General features: G+C 45.0%; 2 protein-coding genes across 5 annotated transcripts in view; both read right to left on the minus strand.

Annotated features, from left to right (window-relative positions):
* Positions 1–13,049, minus strand: part of SLC23A3 (solute carrier family 23 member 3) — a 31,889-nt gene extending 18,840 nt beyond the window's left edge. Inside the window, exons 1-8 of the mRNA XM_072122342.1 lie at positions 12,647–13,049; positions 12,321–12,472; positions 5,960–6,048; positions 5,751–5,809; positions 4,529–4,710; positions 3,748–3,859; positions 1,609–1,798; positions 912–1,165 (exon numbers count right to left, since the gene is read on the minus strand). Coding sequence (XP_071978443.1) covers positions 912–1,165; positions 1,609–1,798; positions 3,748–3,859; positions 4,529–4,710; positions 5,751–5,809; positions 5,960–6,048; positions 12,321–12,472; positions 12,647–12,745 — 1,137 coding nt within the window. The 5' untranslated portion in view covers positions 12,746–13,049. The remainder of the gene's footprint in view (positions 1–911; positions 1,166–1,608; positions 1,799–3,747; positions 3,860–4,528; positions 4,711–5,750; positions 5,810–5,959; positions 6,049–12,320; positions 12,473–12,646) is intronic.
* Positions 13,050–15,842: 2,793 nt separating this feature from the next.
* The window catches only part of PRKAG3 (protein kinase AMP-activated non-catalytic subunit gamma 3), a 58,532-nt gene continuing 52,769 nt past the window's right edge, over positions 15,843–21,605 (minus strand). For 3 of the 4 annotated variants that reach the window (XM_072122344.1, XM_072122346.1, XM_072122345.1), the window contains 2 exons: positions 18,639–18,732; positions 15,843–16,783 (listed from right to left, as the gene is read on the minus strand). In XM_072122344.1, coding sequence (XP_071978445.1) covers positions 16,761–16,783; positions 18,639–18,732 — 117 coding nt within the window. In that variant the 3' untranslated portion in view covers positions 15,843–16,760. Of the gene's footprint in view, positions 16,784–18,558; positions 18,733–21,605 lie in introns of all 4 variants that reach the window. The other variant, XR_011849482.1, reaches the window with a different exon arrangement.

Below are 21,605 nucleotides of genomic sequence, written 5' to 3' on the forward strand. Positions count from 1 at the left end.
CCCCCTATGTACAGGAATATAATAACTACTATAATACTGCCCCCCTATGTACAGGAATATAACTACTATAATACTGTCCCCTATGTACAGGAATATAACTACTATAATACTGCCCCCTATGTACAGGAATATAACTACTATAATACTGCCCCCTATGTACAAAAATATAACTACTATAATACTGCCCCCTATGTACAAGAATATAACTACTATAATACTGCCGCCTATGTACAAGAATATAACTACTATAATACTGCCCCCTATGTACAAGAATATAACTACTATAATACTGCCCCCTATGTACAGGAATATAACTACTATAATACTGCCGCCTATGTACAAGAATATAACTACTATAATACTGCCGCCTATGTACAAGAATATAACTACTATAATACTGCCCCCTATGTACAGGAATATAACTACTATAATACTGCCTCCTATGTACAAGAATATAACTACTATAATACTGCCTCCTATGTACAGGAATATAACTACTATAATACTGCTCCCTATGTAGAGGAATATAACTACTATAATACTGCCCCCTATGTACAGGAATATAACTACTATAATACTGCCCCCTATGTACAAGAATATAACTACTATAATACTGCCCCCTATGTACAAGAATATAACTACTATAATACTGCCCCCTATGTACAAGAATATAACTACTATAATACTGCCCCCTATGTACAAGAATATAACTACTATAATACTGTCCCCTGTGTACAAGAATATAACTACTATAATACTGTCCCCTGTGTACAAGAATATAACTACTATAATACTGCCCCCTATGTACAGGAATATAACTACTATAATACTGCCCCCTATGTACAGGAATATAACTACTATAATACTGCCTCCTATGTTATATATTGGTTGGACAGTTTTATCCTAGTTACCTGTGTGATTCCGGTGATTCCTGCACTGGGAATGTTGGATCCTGCTCCGCACACACTTCCCATAATTCCAGATAAGATATTCCCTATTCCCTCAATGCTGATCCCTCGGTTACATGGATGTAGGGGGGGTGGGGGACATTTCAGCATGCGAGCACATAAGATGTAGGATCCTAGAGAGGAGAGGCTGGAGATCAGAGCCATCGCTGCCCCCACACCTGCCGTCTCTAGACTAAGATGAGGCCATCCCAGCGCTCCTGAGTGGATCAGAGCAAACTCAAGTTTAGTATTGTATGTAATAGGCTTAGATACACAGACCAGCAGATAGTATCACACATGAGAGGATTAGATACACAGCTATGCAGACAGTATCACACATGATTGGATTAGATACACAGCTATGCAGACAGTATCACACGTGATTGGATTGGATACACAGCTATGCAGACAGTATCACACATGATTGGATTAGATACACAGCTATGCAGACAGTATCACACATGATTGGATTAGATACACAGATCTACAGACAGTATCACACATGATTGGATTAGATACACAGATCTACAGACAGTATCACACATGATTGGATTAGATACACAGATCTACAGACAGTATCACACATGATTGGATTAGATACACAGATCTACAGACAGTATCACACATGATTGGATTAGATACACAGATCTTTATTCCTTACCTGGATATGGAAATTGAAACCATGGTGATAGCTGAGTGATGTTCCCTTGAAGCGCAGCGAGTGTCCGGTGTGGATTCTCTGCAGTACGAGCGGATGTGTTCTGCACCAGACGGACATCACTTGGATAATCCGTCGCATCATGAACCCAAAAACTGCAGACGATCCAGATGCAAGAAATGGGGAGGAACATCTACCGGGACAGATATAGGGGTAAGTGACAGATTGGGGCTCATTTACTAAGAGTCCGAACACCGCACTTTCGCCGGGTTTCCCGAATATTTCTGATTTGTGCCAAATAGCCCCAGGATTTTGGCGCACGCGATCGGATTGTGTCGCATCGGCTTCAGCTTTCGCGCTACAGAAATCGAGGGGAGTGGCCGTCGGACAACCCGACGGATTCGGAAAAACCGTGGCATTTAAAAAAGAATTTGTGTCGCAAGATCAAGCAATTACATGCAGCAGGAAGAAGAAGGTGAACTCCGGGGACCTGAGCGGGGAAGCGACCCATGCAGGATATCGGGCGCAGGATCTTAGTGACTCCCCACACAGCGCATTATACACGGACAATGCACTTACATGCACCAGGAAGAAGAAGGTGAACTCCAGGGACCTGAGCGGGGAAGCGACACATGCAGGATATCGGGCGCAGGATCTTAGTGACTCCCCGCACATTGCATTATACACGGATAATGCACTTACATGCACCAGGAAGAAGAAGGTGAACTCCGGGGACCTGAGCGGGGAAGCGACCCATGCAGGATATCGGGCGCAGGATCTTAGTGACTCCCCACACAGCGCATTATACACGGACAATGCACTTACATGCACCAGGAAGAAGAAGGTGAACTCCAGGGACCTGAGCGGGGAAGCGACACATGCAGGATATCGGGCGCAGGATCTTAGTGACTCCCCGCACATTGCATTATACACGGATAATGCACTTACATGCACCAGGAAGAAGATGGTGAACTCCGGGGACCTGAGCGGGGAAGCGGCACATGCAGGATATCGGGCGCACGATCTTAGTGACTCCCTGCACAGCGCATTATACACGGACAATGCACTTACATGCACCAGGAGGAAGAAGGTGAACTCCAGGGACCTGAGCGGGGAAGCAACACATGCAGGATATCAGGCGCAGGATCTTAGTGACTCCCCGCACAGCGCATTATACACGGACAATGCACTTACATGCACCAGGAAGAAGAAGGAGAACTCCGGGGACCTGAGCGGGGAAGCGACACATGCAGGATATCGGGCGCACGATCTTAGTGACTCCCCGCACAGCACATTATACATGGACAATGCACTTACATGCACCAGGAAGAAGAAGGTGAACTCCAGGGACCTGAGCAGGGAAGTGACACATGCAGGATATCGGACGCACGATCTTAGTGACTCCCCGCACAGCGCATTATACACGGACAATGCACTTACATGCACCAGGAAGAAGAAGGTGAACTCCGGGGACCTGTGCGGGGAAGCAACACATGCAGGATATCGGGCACAGGATCTTAGTGACTCCCCGCACAGCACATTATACACGGACAATGCACTTACATGCACCAGGAAGAAGGAGGTGAACTCCGGGGACCTGAGCGGGGAAGTGACACATGCAGGATATCGGGCACACGATCTTAGTAACTCCCCGCACAGCACATTATACACGGACAATGCACTTACATGCACCAGGAAGAAGAAGGTGAACTCCAGGGACCTGAGCAGGGAAGCGACACATGCAGGATATCAGGTGCACGATCTTAGTGACTCCCCGCACAGCGCATTATACACGGACAATGCACTTACATGCACCAGGAAGAAGAAGGTGAACTCCGGGGACCTGAGCGGGGAAGTGACACATGCAGGATATTGGGTGCAGGATCTTAGTGACTCCCTGCACAGCGCATTATACACGGACAATGCACTTACATGCACCAGGAAGAAGGAGGTGAACTCCGGGGACCTGAGCGGGGAAGCCACACCTGCAGGATATCGGGCGCACGGATCTTAGTGAATCCCAGCAGAACCCGAATCAGCGTCGGACAATGCTCCGCGGGATCGCGACTGGACCGGCTAAGTAAATGTGCCCCATTGTGTTGTAACCAGAGGTCAATTGTCACCTGTCATGTAGGCACTTACCGCCAGCATCCGGAATACAGGTGCGTACCTCCTGTCCCCCCCTCGCCAGGTGCACAGAGGGAGGTGCACACAGCGGAGGGTCTGTGACAATAGCCCGCACACTGCGATCAGGCTGAAACACAGAAATCAGAGATGATTGACAATAGGGATCAATCACTTCTGTGCTTCATTGCATTGTGGGAGCTGTGGAGTATAGAAGAGACAATGGGAGATTTATGGCGTAGAAGCAGTGGGAGCACAGGGCACGAATTTGTGACTACACCACGTGCATGCCATGTGGGTATAGGGGGGCATAGAGGGTCGCGGATATCTGGAAAAGCCCTGGATATCACCTGAGAGTAACATATTGGGGGAGATTTATCCTGCACCAGCGTTAGATTACCGGATACATGAAGAGGCTGCCCACAGGCATGGGGCAGGAACCCCCGCGCCCATCCACTGGCCACCGCGCCCCTCTACACCACCTCCATGCCCACATGACGTGGCATAGTCGCTATTATTATTGCACATTCTTGCCCTGCACAAAAATTTGCAATTATTTCCCTGCTTCTATGTCAGAATCAGTGATAAATCTCCCCCATTCTGCTGTAAGTGCAGCCCTGGGTGTGAGCGGAGTATAAAATGTCAAGTATAAGAAGAAATGTAAAATGTTTTTGGATGGATGTCGCCAAGAAGAACTGTAACTGCATCTCTGGATGTGACTGGAGCATAAAGCAAGACTTTAGAAACGCAGCTCTGAAAGTGAATGGAGTAGAACAAGTGAAACATTTGGGACACTTACCTCATGGAGATGCCCCAGTTGGAGGCGCACAACATGGCTGCAGGTTTGTAGCATGAGAGTCCAATAATAGAGAGCACCGGTGCCAGGACCATGGGGCCACAGAACTGTAGGATGAATCCCCAGAGTCCAGAGACCCCAAAGATGACCTGCAGGAGTCCCGAGACGAGCAGAGCCCCCGACACCTGCAGACCCCAATGATGATAATAGTGACTGGACAGATGAGGACTCACATGACCTGACTTACATGGGAGACGGGACACACAGAATAAAACTACTTGACCCCTGTTTTGGGCCTTTTATGACCCTTAGGGTGAAGACACACATGGCGTTTTTGGGCCGTTTTTGGGCCGTTTTTACTAAGTGCGTTTTCAGATCGTTAAAAACGCATGCGTTAAAAAACGCATCCGTTTTTTAAAAACGCATGCGTTTTTTGAAAACGCATGCGTTTTTGTCCGTTTTTCATTGCGCAATTTCGGAAAAACGGACAAAAACGCATGCGTTTTCAAAAACGCATGCGTTTTTAAAAAACGGATGCGTTTTTTAACGATCTGAAAACGCACTTAGTAAAAACGGCCCAAAAACGGCCCAAAAACGGCCCAAAAACACCGGCGGCTCGGGTACGAGCCGCCGGTGTTTTGCGTTCCCGATCGCAGGCGTTTCCATAGAAACGCCGATGCGATCGGACCGCAGACCGCCCCGGTGGGCGCGGTTTTGAATGCGTCTGCGTTTGCGAACGCAACGTGGGACAGCGCCCTTAGGGCGCGTTCACACGTTGCGTTTTGACCTGCGTTTTCATTGCGTTTGAAACGCATATACAACAGCTGAGGAGAGGCGATTTGCCTAATTACATCACTGTAAACGTTTCCGTTTACAAAACGAATCGTAAACGCGATGTTAACAAAGCGTTAACGCATGTGTTTTGTTAACGCATGCGTTAACATTGCGTTTACAAACGTAAACAGTAATGTAATTAGGCAAATCGCCTCTCCTCAGCTGTTGTATATGCGTTTCAAACGCAATGAAAATGCAGGTCAAAACGCAACGTGTGAACGCGCTCTTAGAGTTATTTTTCTGCTTCTTATGCAGATGCACAGGGTCTCACCACCCAATAGTAGGGGGCACGGGACCACCAAGCCTGGGCCCTCTCCCTCCACATTAGCAGGATGGTCTGTAAAGGTAATATTCCCACCTCAGGATAAAGTATATGTAATTTATTACTCACCTCTCTGATTGGCTGAAGGTCACATGAGCTCCCTGTGCACTGCACCGATCCAGGAGCATCTGGAAGCAGAGTGATAACAAGGGGTTAAACATTACAGCTCTTCCATATTACTCCACATATATCCTATACAGAACAGCTGAGGGACTACAACGCCCAACATCCTGCAGCTGTATAGTATGATGATAGATAGGTGGCTGGAGGAGACTCACCCGCTGCAGTGTCTTTCACTTCGTTATATTTGTAGAGTATTATGGCCGGGATCAGCAGCTCAAAGGTAGGTGCCTGCACCAGGGGTAACCTGCATTGGGGGGATAGAGATATTTACTAAATGAGGATCTCTTGTAGATCAGTAATTCACGTGAATGGGGCTGAGCTGCAATACCAAGAGCAGCCACTATGTCATATGCGGCGCTGTGCTTAGTGCTTTGCTCTTCCAAATGCTATGACCCTCTCATTGCTTCTCACTGGCCCCAGATGTATCCTACTCCAAGCTGAATGAACCATTGGCCAGAATTTATGTCCAAAAAGGTTATTACTTCCCAGTAAACTTTTTATTGTTTCCTCAATCTCTGCTTGTTGTCATTGAAAGGGAACATTGTTAATTACATACATAGACTGAAACCTGTACAGGCCTAATAATCCTCACAGCAGGAGGTTTGTTACAATTGTATCCAGTAAAGGTAACCCTTAGTGAGACTCCTGATATATTTCACTTCCAATGATACATTGTAGCAAATCATCAGAACAGGAGAATGATTGGTTCTGCGGAAGTTCTATACTTGGTACAATGTAATAAAAACCTCTATAGTCTGATTGTGTTGCTAATGGAATAACTAAAGACTCTGGGAACCTAATCTAAAATCTGCTAGAAGCCCCAGAATACTGGTGTCAATTTAGTTGGTCCCCTCAAGATAAACCCGGTTCATCTGGTTCTGTACAGATTTCTACGTAGCGGGCAGAGCACATATTGCGCTGCTGATCCCTGCACTAAACAGATGAAAGGCGCTCGTGTGTGACGCTCTCCAGGTGAGTGCAGTCTACTGACAGAGCAGGTTTAATGAGAGTGCAACCTTTGTGTCACAGCGGTCATCCTGACCCAGAATCGTCCTGCCATAGGTTAACATGAGGGTCACTGGGCTGCGTTATTAGGGACCCCCGGGCGATGTTACACTGCGTCATACACGTCTGTCCTCACTGACATCATTACATGAGAACACAGGTCACTGTCCCTTACAACATCAGCAAACTACTTTCCAGGAATACTCTGTGCTGCTGCTGAAACAACATATTCCATCAAATTGTTCAACTGTGAACGTTCACTTGTCTCCATCCCTCCCGACATTGTCAACTGTGTTACTTTCTAATATTGTCCTTCTTTTACTAGCATCATCCCATGAAAGAACAGGTTACAGCTCTGCCCTAACTAGCATCATCACATGAGAGGACAGGTTACAACTCTCCCCTTACTAGTATCATCACATGAGAGGACAGGTTACAACTCTCCCCTTACTAGTATCATCCCATGAGAGGACAGGTTACAGCTCTACCCTTAATAGCATCATCACATGAGAGGACAGGTTACAGCTCTCCCCTTACTAGTATCATCACATGAGAGGACAGGTTACAGCTCTGCCCTAACTAGCATCATCCCATGAGAGGACAGGTTACAACTCTCCCCTTACTAGTATCATCCCATGAGAGGACAGGTTACAGCTCTACCCTTACTAGCATTATCACATGAGAGGACAGGTTACAGCTCTACCCTTACTAGCATCATCACATGAGAGGACAGGTGACAACTCTCCCCTTACTAGTATCATCCCATGAGAGGACAGGTTACAGCTCTACCCTTAATAGCATCATCACATGAGAGGACAGGTTACAGCTCTCCTCTTACTAGTATCATCCCATGAGAGAACAGGTTACAGCTCTGCCCTAACTAGCATCATCACATGAGAGGACAGGTTACAACTCTCCCCTTACTAGTATCATCCCATGAGAGGACAGGTTACAGCTCTGCCCTAACTAGCATCATCACATGAGAGGACAGGTTACAACTCTCCCCTTACTAGTATCATCCCATGAGAGGACAGGTTACAGCTCTACCCTTACTAGCATTATCACATGAGAGGACAGGTTACAGCTCTACCCTTACTAGCATCATCACATGAGAGGACAGGTGACAACTCTCCCCTTACTAGTATCATCCCATGAGAGGACAGGTTACAGCTCTACCCTTAATAGCATCATCACATGAGAGGACAGGTTACAGCTCTCCTCTTACTAGTATCATCCCATGAGAGAACAGGTTACAGCTCTGCCCTAACTAGCATCATCACATGAGAGGACAGGTTACAACTCTCCCCTTACTAGTATCATCCCATGAGAGGACAGGTTACAGCTCTACCCTTAATAGCATCATCACATGAGAGGACAGGTGACAACTCTCCCCTTACTAGTATCATCCTATGAGAGGACAGGTTACAGCTCTACCCTTAATAGCATCATCACATGAGAGGACAGGTTACAACTCTCCCCTTACTAGTATCATCCCATGAGAGGACAGGTTACAGCTCTACCCTTACTAGCATTATCACATGAGAGGACAGGTTACAGCTCTACCCTTACTAGCATCATCACATGAGAGGACAGGTGACAACTCTCCCCTTACTAGTATCATCCCATGAGAGGACAGGTTACAGCTCTACCCTTAATAGCATCATCACATGAGAGGACAGGTTACAGCTCTCCTCTTACTAGTATCATCCCATGAGAGAACAGGTTACAGCTCTGCCCTAACTAGCATCATCACATGAGAGGACAGGTTACAACTCTCCCCTTACTAGTATCATCCCATGAGAGGACAGGTTACAGCTCTACCCTTAATAGCATCATCACATGAGAGGACAGGTGACAACTCTCCCCTTACTAGTATCATCCCATGAGAGGACAGGTTACAGCTCTACCCTTAATAGCATCATCACATGAGAGGACAGGTTACAACTCTCCCCTTACTAGTATCATCCCATGAGAGGACAGGTTACAGCTCTACCCTTAATAGCATCATCACATGAGAGAACAGGTGACAACTCTCCCCTTACTAGTATCATCCCATGAGAGGACAGGTTACAGCTCTACCCTTAATAGCATCATCACATGAGAGGACAGTTTACAGCTCTCCCCTTACTAGTATCATCACATGAGAGGACAGGTTACAGCTCTACCCTTAATAGCATCATCACATGAGAGGACAGGTTACAGCTCTCCCCTTACTAGTATCATCCCATGAGAGGACAGGTTACAGCTCTACCCTTAATAGCATCATCACATGAGAGGACAGGTTACAGCTCTCCCCTTACTAGCATCATCACATGAGAGGACAGGTTACAGCTCTCCCCTTACTAGCATCATCACATGAGAGGACAGGTTACAGTGCAACCCTTACTAGCATCATCACATGAGAGGACAGGTTACAGCGCAACCCTTACTAGCATCATCCCATGAGAGGACAGGTTACAGCTCTGCCCTTACTAGCATCACATGAGAGGACAGGTTACAGCTCTTCCTTTACTAGTATCACATGAAAGGACAGGTTACAGATCTACCCTTATTAGCATCATCACATGAGAGGACAGGTTACAGCTCTGCCCTTACTAGCATCACATGAGAGGACAGGTTACAGCTCTTCCTTTACTAGTATCACATGAAAGGACAGGTTACAGATCTACCCTTATTAGCATCATCACATGAGAGGACAGGTTACAGCTCTGCCCTTACTAGGATCATCACATGAAAGGACAGGTTACAGTTCTGCCCTTAATAGCATTATCACATGAGCGGACAGTTTACAGCTCTACTCCTACTAGCATTATCACATGAGAGGACAGGCTACAGCTCTGCCCTTACTAGTATCATCACATGGGAGGACAGGTTACAGCTCCACCCTTAATAGCATCATCACATGAGAGGACAGGTTACAGCTCTACCCTTACTAGCATTATCACATGAGATGACAGGTTACAGCTCTGCCCTTACTAGCATCATCACATGAGAGGACAGGTTACAGCTCTACCCTTACTAGCATTATCACATGAGATGACAGGTTACAGCTCTGCCCTTACTAGCATCATCACATGAGAGGTCTTAACTACCCACAACAACTTCACTTCTGAAATTGTCTTCACTGTTACGGCAACATACTGTATCCTACAGTCAATCAGGGACCTCTCAATCCTACCTTGACATTGTTCACTGTGTTCTTTCTAATATAGCCTTTCCCTTACCAGCATCATTGCAGCAGAGGACAGGTTACAGCTCTCCACAACAACTTCACATCTGAAATGCTCTGCATTGCTTGAGCAACATACTGCACCAAACTGTCACACAGGGACCTCTCCATCCTACTTTATCATTGTTCACTGTGTTCCTTCCAGTATAGGCATGCCCTTAATGGCATCATGACATGAGAGGACAGGTTACAGCTCCATACATCTACAGTACTGATATTCCCTGTGCTGCCTGGGCAACATACTGTATCAAACTGTCAGGGTTGTCTCCTTCCTACTGTGACACTTTGTTCCCTTCATGTTCAATGCTAACATCATATACCTCTTGGTTGAAGACTTTAAAATTTCAATGACTTTAAAAGAGGAGGCGGAGCTCTCAGTAACTCCATAACCGACCATACGTCTCCACTTTCTATCATTCTGTCATTTCTAGGTCCCACAGAGCTCCATTTTACAACACCACACCAATTCCACCACATAGCTATAGGTTTACAGGATTTTATGGTCGTTGGCTACAGGTACCACTTGAAAGAGCTCATGAGAACACTACATACTACATTTTATGTTAGTGAAGTGTACGATGGCGCTGAATAGATGGCCACAAGTTGCACTGGCAGATGTTGAGGAACCGCCATGGGCTCCTGCACTGCCCCATCATTTGTATGATTTGTGCTGATGTATACATAGATACATACACACGTTATTACATAACATCATAGATGAGATTCTCAATCCAGTGTTTATACATACACAGTGTAGTATGCTGGTGCCACTTTTGTAAATTCTTCACATATTTGACACATTTACTATTATGCGAAACTAACCTCTTACCCGGAAGTCTGTGGAATGAAAGCCAAGTCCACAACTAACTGGAAGAAACTCAACCAATACAACAGGGTTCTGTACTATCGAGATATGGATACACTATAACAAGCCCTAAACAGGTAGAAGTTAGAAGCGATTAAATCAGCCTCAGTATATTTCATAATAATTAAGTCATGCGATACTGTCTCCATCTTCTTAGTCATTTAGATTAAGTTAATAACCGATTTCCACGATCTGACTACATGAGATTTGTTTGTAGTCAGGGAGATACATACGTCTGTAATTGAGTTGTGTACACAGAAAGGCAGGAGAATATTTTTGACTGTTTGCACGCTGGTGAACCCAGTGTCGGACTGGCCCACCGGAGTAGCAGAGGATCCTCCGGTGGGCCCTGGCTCAACCTAATACTGAAAACCAGAGGTCCATCAGAAAACAACACAATTGTGTTTTCCAGATTATTTCGGATTTGCACCGTTCTGCACCGAATTGCCCCGGGTTTTGGCGCACGCGATCGGATTGTGTCGCGTCAATGCCGGCTTGCATGCGACGGAAATCGGGGAGTGTGGCCTTCGGAAAACCTGCCGGATTCGGAAAAACTGCGGTATTCTTTTAAAAAATTATGTCGCTTGACACGCACTTACATGCACCAGGAAGAAGATGGTGAACTCCGACGAACTCCGGTGGACTTCAGCGCAGCAGCGACACCTAGTGGATATCGGGCGCACGACCTTAGTGAATCCCAGCAGGATGCGAATCCATGTCGGACAACGCACCGCGGGATCGCAAATGGACCGGGTAAGTTAATGAGCCCCAATATCTGGCTAGTATATTCTGCAGTGTCTCCCATACACTGCACACAGAAAGTAGAGGAGAATCTCCTCTATAACTCTAAGCATCTGAAGGATCATATAGGCCATTATAGAGAAGAATTGACCTTTACTGATGTGAGCAATATTTTGCGGGTAAGATAGAAAACTTATATTTAGCTGCAGCAGTCTATACCTCTATTTTTGTCTCGCACCGAGCACCTGCTCCCACTTTCTAAACTTTTACATGTAGCTGCTCTAATCACTGAGCTGGAAGTCTTTAGAGACCAAAGCAATGAATGAGTAAAGATAGTAGAAGAGAGGAGGTAAAGAGCATAATAATTGGAGAATGATAAGATATGTTCCAAAGTTTCTTATAAACACTTGTAGTATTGGTTAATTATTTTACAAAAGGGTCGGGAAGTAAGAGTTCTCCTTATAGAGACTTTTGGCTTGTGGAGGCTTTTAGTCATTGACACTTTACTAGGGGATTGTGGGAAAATATGCAAATCAATTTTGGGGGTGTGATAAGGAAAGCCACGCCTCTTTTAGCTGCCTTGTACATCAAGCATGACTTTCAGGAAGCCTAATCCCATCCTGGAAAACTTATTTGCATATGTTCCTGGATTACACTATTGCATTAGAGATGGTACCTTGTTCCCAGACTACTCTGCAGGCTGGTGCTGATGCCACAGACAAAGAGGGTCCTGGCCAATAAACGACTCTCATCTGGTGACGTCAGCGGACGATGCTGCAGGAAGAGGTTGTGACAGGTGCAGATCAGTGACGTCTGGACCAAGAGGTGCTGGAGGGGGAGAGCGTTATAAGGATTAGTTAATAAATTAATGCACATTTACTCATCTAAGACAGTAGTCACCTATTTCCAGGGTTCTCCCACAGCTGCGGGGTGCCAGTGCATGCTGGGAGTTGTACTTCTGCCACAGCTCAAGTACCAGATATCTGGTGAATCATCACTTACCTGAAGTGCAAAAAGGAAGCTGAGAAGCCATGGGGGGGTCTCATGGGGTTGGTAGGAGGATTGTCGGGTACTCTTGGTCCCGCAGCAGATTATAGACATCCTTTGCCCAGTCCTTGTGGCTTCTAAGGAGTCATTGAGGAAGAAGACTGGATCCTTCCGTTTCCAGGAGATATAAGGAGGAGGAGGGTCGTGCAGACAACACGCTTCCCAATGGTCCGAACAACCTTTGTCTGTTCCTTGTAGACCATTCCTCGGCCACTCATTAACCTTGGTGTTCCACTTGCGTGCACTGGGGTTTTCTAATAACCTGAGCCTCTCGTGCGGAGAACGTGGCTCTAGGAACTCAGGATGTGATGATATAATAGACTGTTAAAGGAATTCACCAAGTATCATTCAGTTTGCTAACCTATTGCTGCGTCAGTCAGCAGATTCCATGGCTTGGGGTAAAGGAGGCGTCCTACGGTGACTCACAACCTAATCAACCTACCTATATGTTTTTGGAGTGTGGGAGGAGACCGGAGGACCCGGAGGAAACCCACGCAAACATGAAGAAAACATAGAAACTCTTTGCAGAGTTGGGACTTAAACCCAGGACCCCAGCGCCGCAAGGCTGTAATGCTAACCACTGAGCCACTGTGCAGCCCAGAGATGGATATATCCAGGTAGTAAATCTACAGAGGAAATAGGACTTAAAGGGGACCTTTCACTGTGCACAAAATGCTAAATAACATGACTCATGTTATTACAGCCGCCCCCCCCCCCCCCTAATCAATTTAGTGTTGGTTTGATTAAAATCCGTCTATCCGTTCAGAAGATATGGCCACTGGAACTCTATGGGGCAGATTTACTTAGCCGGTCCATTCGCGATCCAGCGGTGCGTTCTCTGCGCTGGATTCGGGTCCGGCCGGGATTCACTAAGGTAGTTCCTCCGCCGTCCACCAGGTGGCGCTGCTGCGCTGAAGTCCGCTGGAATGCCCTGAAATTCACCGGCCTATTCCTAGTGAAGGTAAGTGCAATTTGCGCAACACATTTTTTTAAAAAATGCGGCGGTTTTCCCGAATCCGCCGGGTTTTCGTTCGGCCACGCCCCCCAATTAACGTCGCGTGCATGCCAGCGCCGAAGCGCCAAAATCCGATCGCGTGCGCCAAAATCCCGGGCCAATTCAGGGAAAATCGGCGCAAATCGGAAATATTCGGGTAACACGTCGGGAAAACGCGAATGCAAGGGGGTGGTAACCTTTTATTTATAGACACACCCCCAGGCACATAGAAGGTTCCGCCTTCTTGGCTAGTATGAGACAATTCATGTATAAACTTCCGAGGGCCATATCTTCTGAACTATCGGATGGATTTTAACAAAACAAACATTAAATTGCGCAGGGGCACAGCGAAAATGACCTTTTTCGATTATTTTTTTCTTTTGAATGATTGTCTCCAAAAAGGAGCAAAGTCAGAGATACCAGTGAACCACACCCCATTATTGTGACTGACAGCTCTGTGTCTCTTCACATCACTGCTCTGCCTCCTTATACTTAGGGACCGTCTGCTAATATTCAACTACAGACGTATAAGGCTCTATGTACAGATGGGAAAAATTGCGTCAATCTTTTTACATGGTGCATTGTGTTACATTCATGACATGTGACCAGTGACATCATTGCAGGTCCTTTAGTCTTCTAAGAATAGCAAACTGCACACCATGTATGTAATTACATGAACTCACAGCAGCCTCCATGGAGGATGGAGAGGAGTAGAAGTCCATGGAGGCTGCTGTGACTTCATGTGGTCAGATATGTGCATGGGGTACAGTTTGCTATTGTTAAGAGGCTAAAGGACCTGTGATGATGTCACTCTGGTGACATGACATGAACTGTGACCAGTAAGGAGGAATAAGGCGTGGGGAGGATTAGATGGGAGGGGCTAACCAAGCAGGACCCCCCCCCCCCCTGATGCCAGGTAATATAAGATAAAAGGTGATATATGTGGATGTAAGCAAAAAATTTTTAGCTAAAAGAAGGGGGTCAGTCCGTTATTAGGGCTCTATAGGAACCTGTCACTGGCTGTGTATGTGCAAATGTGCTGACAGGTTCCCTTTTAGTCTTCACATTTTCCTTTAACCGCCGTTGTATACTCTGTATAGCTTCTTTGTCTAGCTGGCTGTTCTGCTGAATCTGACATAAATCTTGAACTGCTCTTGGCTCTGTTTGCCTCCTACTGGTTTGGACTGGCCTACCAGAGAATCAGGTGGGCCCACAGTCTAACACAAAATAGGACCCTAATTAGCCTTCTAAGGTTTGTTTCCTCGTAGCTGAGGGGGGTGGGCCTAAGAAGCCACGAGGCGAGACTTGACTATCTACTATTCACGGGCTTAACTAAGAGAGGCAGGGCTCCATAGCAGCCCCCATTCCCCTATATACATATTACACTCATATATATACATTTATATACCTATAACCATACAGTTCTTCACTCATACACACAAATGTCTATACTCGCACATAGAGAATAAACATACACATGCAGTGCAATACACAGATGTAACAGCATACAAACATCTTTATTGTCAGGTTGGATGACGGGCCCCCTGACACTGGGGGCCCCATAGCTGCCACCCCTGGTGTACACAGTAGAATAGTAGGTAGTCCGTGAGGAAGTGGCCAAGTATTCAGAGGTTGTAGATATGAAGGAGATGAAGCACAGTCTGTGTATCAGTGCAGAGGGAGAGGAGAGAACCCCTCTGACTGTAACACAAGATAACGACAGACGGATCACACAGACATAGACCAGGAGCCGGGTGGGTTTATTGTACTTTTTTTTTTTTTTTCTGAAAACCTCCAGTTACATTTTATGGAAGAGAAGTTAAAGAAAGAAAAAAAATTGCAGCAGTTCTTCTACAAAGTGCGAGTGTAAAAATAAGGCAAGATGGGAAGGAAGACAGGAGGTCTTGTCACTACTATATAAATCCCCTGTTCTTTACTCTAGTCACATCCAAAGCTGCTGGTTTGCAGTATGCGGAGTTGTTTGGTCACATCCCAGAGCGTGGACTACATTCACAGAACTACTTTACAGAGACAACTGTTATCCAATACTCCAAAAATACTAAATGCAGCTTTGGGTGTGAATAGAGAAGATATGATATAACTTATAGCAGTAAAACATGGCAGAGCATAAAAGCTATTCACAGCAGATCCCGGTAACAGAAACTCAGAAAACCCTTTAAATTATGGTAGATCCCTTTAAATTATGGCATGGTACAGCAGGGGGCGGTATGTGCAAATACAAACACTGACGAACAAAGACTGCACGCTGTCAGTGATACACAATATAGGGGACATGGATCTTTTAGGGCAACGAACACACTACTGAACAGTACCGCGGCCACTCGCTACATACAATATAAAGGCGCGGTGCCCCACTTCAAGTGACTACGAAACAATCTGGGGGCCACACCGTGTAACTGAAACGCCCCTTTAAGAGCATTGCTTGCTTTGAACAATTCCTACATGTTCTAACAGGTACCTGGAAAACAAGGTGACTACATAATATCCGGCAAGAGTTCCATTTCTCTGCAGCACCTCTAGAGGAGAAAAAAGGAATTACACTCTGTCCATTGGAAAAATATGGCAGGTCCTCGTGGGTTAAGGACAAATTGCCCTAATAATCACATGAGGCGTAAAGGTGGCCAAGAACTATAAAATGTTGCCAACTAGGGATTTTATATGCTCAGTAGACAGAAAGTTCTAACCAATGAGTATGGAGAACAGAATATCCGCCATATATAATCGCTACAATGAGATATATGCATACGTGTGCACTGTGTAAACGGCATATACCTAGAAAACACATATGACTGAAGGATGAGTCCCGCTCACAGCTCCGAGGACATCTCCGTCTCCAGAGATCACATGACCACACAATACAGTAAATCCTATGTACACAAGGTGACACATCCCCTTTAAATGCATCTGGGTTTCCATAGTAATGTCTCTGACGGCCGACATCCACCGGCTGGAACAAGTCTTCCTGTGATATCACGTCATCAGGCATTGGAACACCATTGGTTGATGAAATAGCGCCCCCTAGGCACAAAAAGTTCTGTAATTCTCCTGTATCCATCACAAGGAATTGCGGTCTAGACCTGGAAGAGTCAGAAGAAAAGGAACGTCATGGAACGAGGGGAAATGTGCAGAAACGGGGTCACAGATAAGCAGTGGAGTAAACGCTGGAAGCAGAAAGGGGATCAGGATGGCAGTCGGACATGATGTCATCGCTGAGGGTTTACGTAGTGCAAGGAGACGGAGACGGAGGCGTGCAGAGAACAGGAAGACACAGGTATTCTGGAGGGATTCAGGAGTTTTGCCCAATTTGGACCTCATAGATTTTTCAAAGTTTACTTCCAGTTTTGGGCCAATTTGCAGGATATATCAGGTTGAACGGCAATTCATTACATTATATCCAGGCAGCTCAGAAGATATCCCCACTCAGGGACAGGCTGCTCCTCCGCCGTCTCCTCAAAACCACCCACAGACTGAATTTCTCCGCCCAACCATAGAGAGAACTGTGCAGTCATAGAGATACAGCTGCACAGTTCTCTCTATCCCTACCCTGCATGGGAGAGCTGGTGTTCAGCCTAATTTACAGCCAGGACAGTGTCACAACTTAGAGAGGTAAGTAGCTTACTACACCAAAGTGCAGGGCCGTATCGCACCCTTCACAAAATTTCCCTAAAAACTATTTATATTATTATTATTATATAGAAGTAATATATTAGCAGCACTGTGTGTGGTGCAATGAGAAATTATATTGTATAGTGAATTTGTCTTATTAGGTAAATATTATTACTTATCACTGCAGAGTTTGGTCGACTTCTCCTGAATTTCTCCGCCCAACCATAGAGAGAACTGTGCAGTCATAGAGATAAAGCTGCACAGTTCTCTCTATCCATTCCCTGCACTGAATAACTGGTGTTAGGCCTAATTTACAGCCAGGACAGTGTCACAACTTAGAGAGGTAAGTATCTTACTTCACCAAAATACAGCACCGTATCGCACCCTTCACAAAGTTTCCCTGTATCATTAAACGTTTTATATTATTATCATTATATAGAAGTAATATACCGTATTTTTCGGACCATAAGGCACACCGGACTATAAGGCGCACCATCAATAAATTCCTGCTAAAACGTCTAGTTTCATATATAAGGCGCACCAGATTATAAGGCACACCTTATTATAAGGATGAATGACCAGCAGGTGGCAGACCTGTGCGCAGATCAAGGCAGCTGTTGTCTGTAAGTACGGTTCATATATAAGGCGAACCAGATTATAAGGTGCACCTTTGATTTCTGTGAAAATCAAAGGATTTTTTGTGCGCCTTATAGTCCGAAAACGGTAATTAGCATAGTATGGCACTGTGTGGTGTGCAGTGAGAAATTATATTGTATAGTGAATTTGTCTTATTAGGTAAATATTATTACTGTTACTTATCACTGCAGAGTTTGGTCGACTTCTCCTGAATTTCTCCGCCCAATCATAGAGAGAACTGTGCAGTCATAAGGAGTTACAGCTGCACAGTTCTCTCTATCCCCTCAATTAGAGCACGGTAACAAGTGCTGCAATTCATTCTGATATATTCTGCAAATTTTGGGGCATGTAGATTCACAAGCGTAGTCCATACTTTATTGGAAAAGTATGGTTCTAGGAAAATCTGGAAATAGGAGGGTGATAGCAGAGGGTCCGGGACCCCTCAGGAGAGCAGCAGGAGGGAAAACAAAGAAAAGCAGAGCTTCAGGCAGAGCGTAAAACTTGGCAGCAGCAGAAGTGCACATTACTGAGGACCCAGGGGGCAAAGTGCAAGGATCCAGACCATTCTCACACCGATGTTTGCTCCTGCCGGGATCTGTAGGGGGCGTACCTGAGCCTGAGAGGAGGAGGAGGTGCAGGGTGAAGGTAGAAAAGAGCCTTCGCAGGGTTAGGAATTAAGGGCATCAATACCTGCGGGGGTTAAAACCAGGGCTTGTAGGATGTCAGAGAGCGACACAATCCCACGAGGCCGATGATCTTCATCCACCAAGACCAAGCGATGAACCTGACAAAAGGAACCAAGAATGTGATACATGTACAGCCGGTATAACCTGGGGATCTCCTGTATATAATGATATATGTACAGCCGGTATAACCTGGGGATCTCCTGTATATAATGATATATGTACAGCCGGTATAACCTGGGGATCTCCTGTATATAATGATATATGTACAGCTGGTATAACCTGGGGATCTCCTGTATATAATGATATATGTACAGCCGGTATAACCTGGGGATCTCCTGTATATAATGATATATGGACAGCCGGTATAACCTGGGGATCTCCTGTATATAATGATATATGGACAGCCGGTATAACCTGGGGATCTCCTGTATATAATGATATATGTACAGCCGGTATAACCTGGGGATCTCCTGTATATAATGATATATGTACAGCTGGTATAACCTGGGCACCTCCTGTATATAATGATATATGTACAGCCGGTATAACCTGGGGATCTCCTGTATATAGTGATATATGTACAGCCGGTATAACCTGGGGATCTCCTGTATATAGTGATATATGTACAGCCGGTATAACCTGGGGATCTCCTGTATATAATGATATATGTACAGCTGGTATAACCTGGGGATCTCCTGTATATAATGATATATGTACAGCTGGTATAACCTGGAGATCTCCTGTATATAATGATATATGTACAGCCGGTATAAACTGGGGATCTCCTGTATATAATGATATATGTACAGCCGGTATATCCTGGGGATGTCCTGTATATAATGATATATGTACAGCCGGTATAACCTGGGGATCTCCTGTATATAATGATATATGTACAGCTGGTATAACCTGGGGATCTCCTGTATATAATGATATATGTACAGCTGGTATAACCTGTGGATCTCCTGTATATAATGATATATGTACAGCCGGTATAACCTGGGGATCTCCTGTATATAATGATATATGTACAGCCGGTATAACCTGGGGATCTCCTGTATATAATGATATATGTACAGCCGGTATATCCTGGGGATGTCCTGTATATAATGATATATGTACAGCCGGTATAACCTGGGGATGTCCTGTATATAATGATATATGTACAGCCGGTATAACCTGGGGATCTCCTGTATATAATGATATATGTACAGCCGGTATAACCTGGGGATCTCCTGTATATAATGATATATGTACAGCCGGTATAACCTGGGGATCTCCTGTATATAATGATATATGTACAGCCGGTATAACCTGGGGATCTCCTGTATATAATGATATATGTACAGCCGGTATAACCTGGGGATCTCCTGTATATAATGATATATGTACAGCCGGTATAACCTGGGGATCTCCTGTATATAATGATATATGTACAGCCGGTATAACCTGGGGATCTCCTGTATATAATGATATATGTACAGCCGGTATAACCTGGGGATCACCTGTATATAATGATATATGTACAGCCGGTATAACCTGGGGATCTCCTGTATATAATGATATATGTACAGCCGGTATAACCTGGGGATCTCCTGTATATAATGATATATGTACAGCCGGTATAACCTGGGGATCTCCTGTATATAATGATATATGTACAGCCGGTATAACCTGGGGATCTCCTGTATATAATGGTATATGTACAGCCGGTATAACCTGGGGATCTCCTGTATATAATGGTATATGTACAGCCGGTATAACCTGGGGATCTCCTGTATATAATGATATATGTACAGCCGGTATAACCTGGGGATCTCCTGTATATAATGATATATGTACAGCCGGTATAACCTGGGGATCTCCTGTATATAATGATATATGTACAGCCGGTATAACCTGGGGATCTCCTGTATATAATGATATATGTACAGCCGGTATAACCTGGGGATCTCCTGTATATAATGATATATGTACAGCCGGTATAACCTGGAGATCTCCTGTATATAATGATATATGTACAGCCGGTATAACCTGGGGATCTCCTGTATATAATGATACATGTACAGCCGGTATAACCTGGGGATCTCCTGTATATAATGATATATGTACAGCCGGTATTACCTGGAGATCTCCTGTATATAATGATATATGTACAGCCGGTATAACCTGGGGATCTCCTGTATATAATGATATATGTACAGCCGGTATAACCTGGGGATCTCCTGTATATAGTGATATATGTACAGCCGGTATAACCTGGGGATCTCCTGTATATAATGATATATGTACAGCCGGTATAACCTGGGGATCTCCTGTATATAGTGATATATGTACAGCCGGTATAACCTGGGGATCTCCTGTATATAATGATATATGTACAGCCGGTATAACCTGGGGATCTCCTGTATATAATGATATATGTACAGCCGGTATAACCTGGGGATCTCCTGTATATAATGATATATGTACAGCGGGTATAACCTGGGGATCTCCTGTATATAATGATATATGTACAGCCGGTATAACCTGGGGATCTCCTGTATATAATGATATATGTACAGCCGGTATAACCTGGGGATCTCCTGTATATAATGATATATGTACAGCCGGTATAACCTGGGGATCTCCTGTATATAATGATATATGTACAGCCGGTATAACCTGGGAATCTCCTGTATATAATGATATATGTACAGCCGGTATAACCTGGGGATCTCCTGTATATAATGATATATGTACAGCCGGTATAACCTGGGGATCTCCTGTATATAATGATATATGTACAGCCGGTATAACCTGGGGATCTCCTGTATATAATGATATATGTACAGCCGGTATAACCTGGAGATCTCCTGTATATAATGATATATGTACAGCTGGTATAACCTGGGGATCTCCTGTATATAATGATATATGTACAGCCGGTATAACCTGGGGATCTCCTGTATATAATGATATATGTACAGCC

This window comes from Engystomops pustulosus, chromosome 8 (genome assembly GCF_040894005.1).
Source record: "Engystomops pustulosus chromosome 8, aEngPut4.maternal, whole genome shotgun sequence".
NCBI lineage: Eukaryota > Metazoa > Chordata > Amphibia > Anura > Leptodactylidae > Engystomops > Engystomops pustulosus.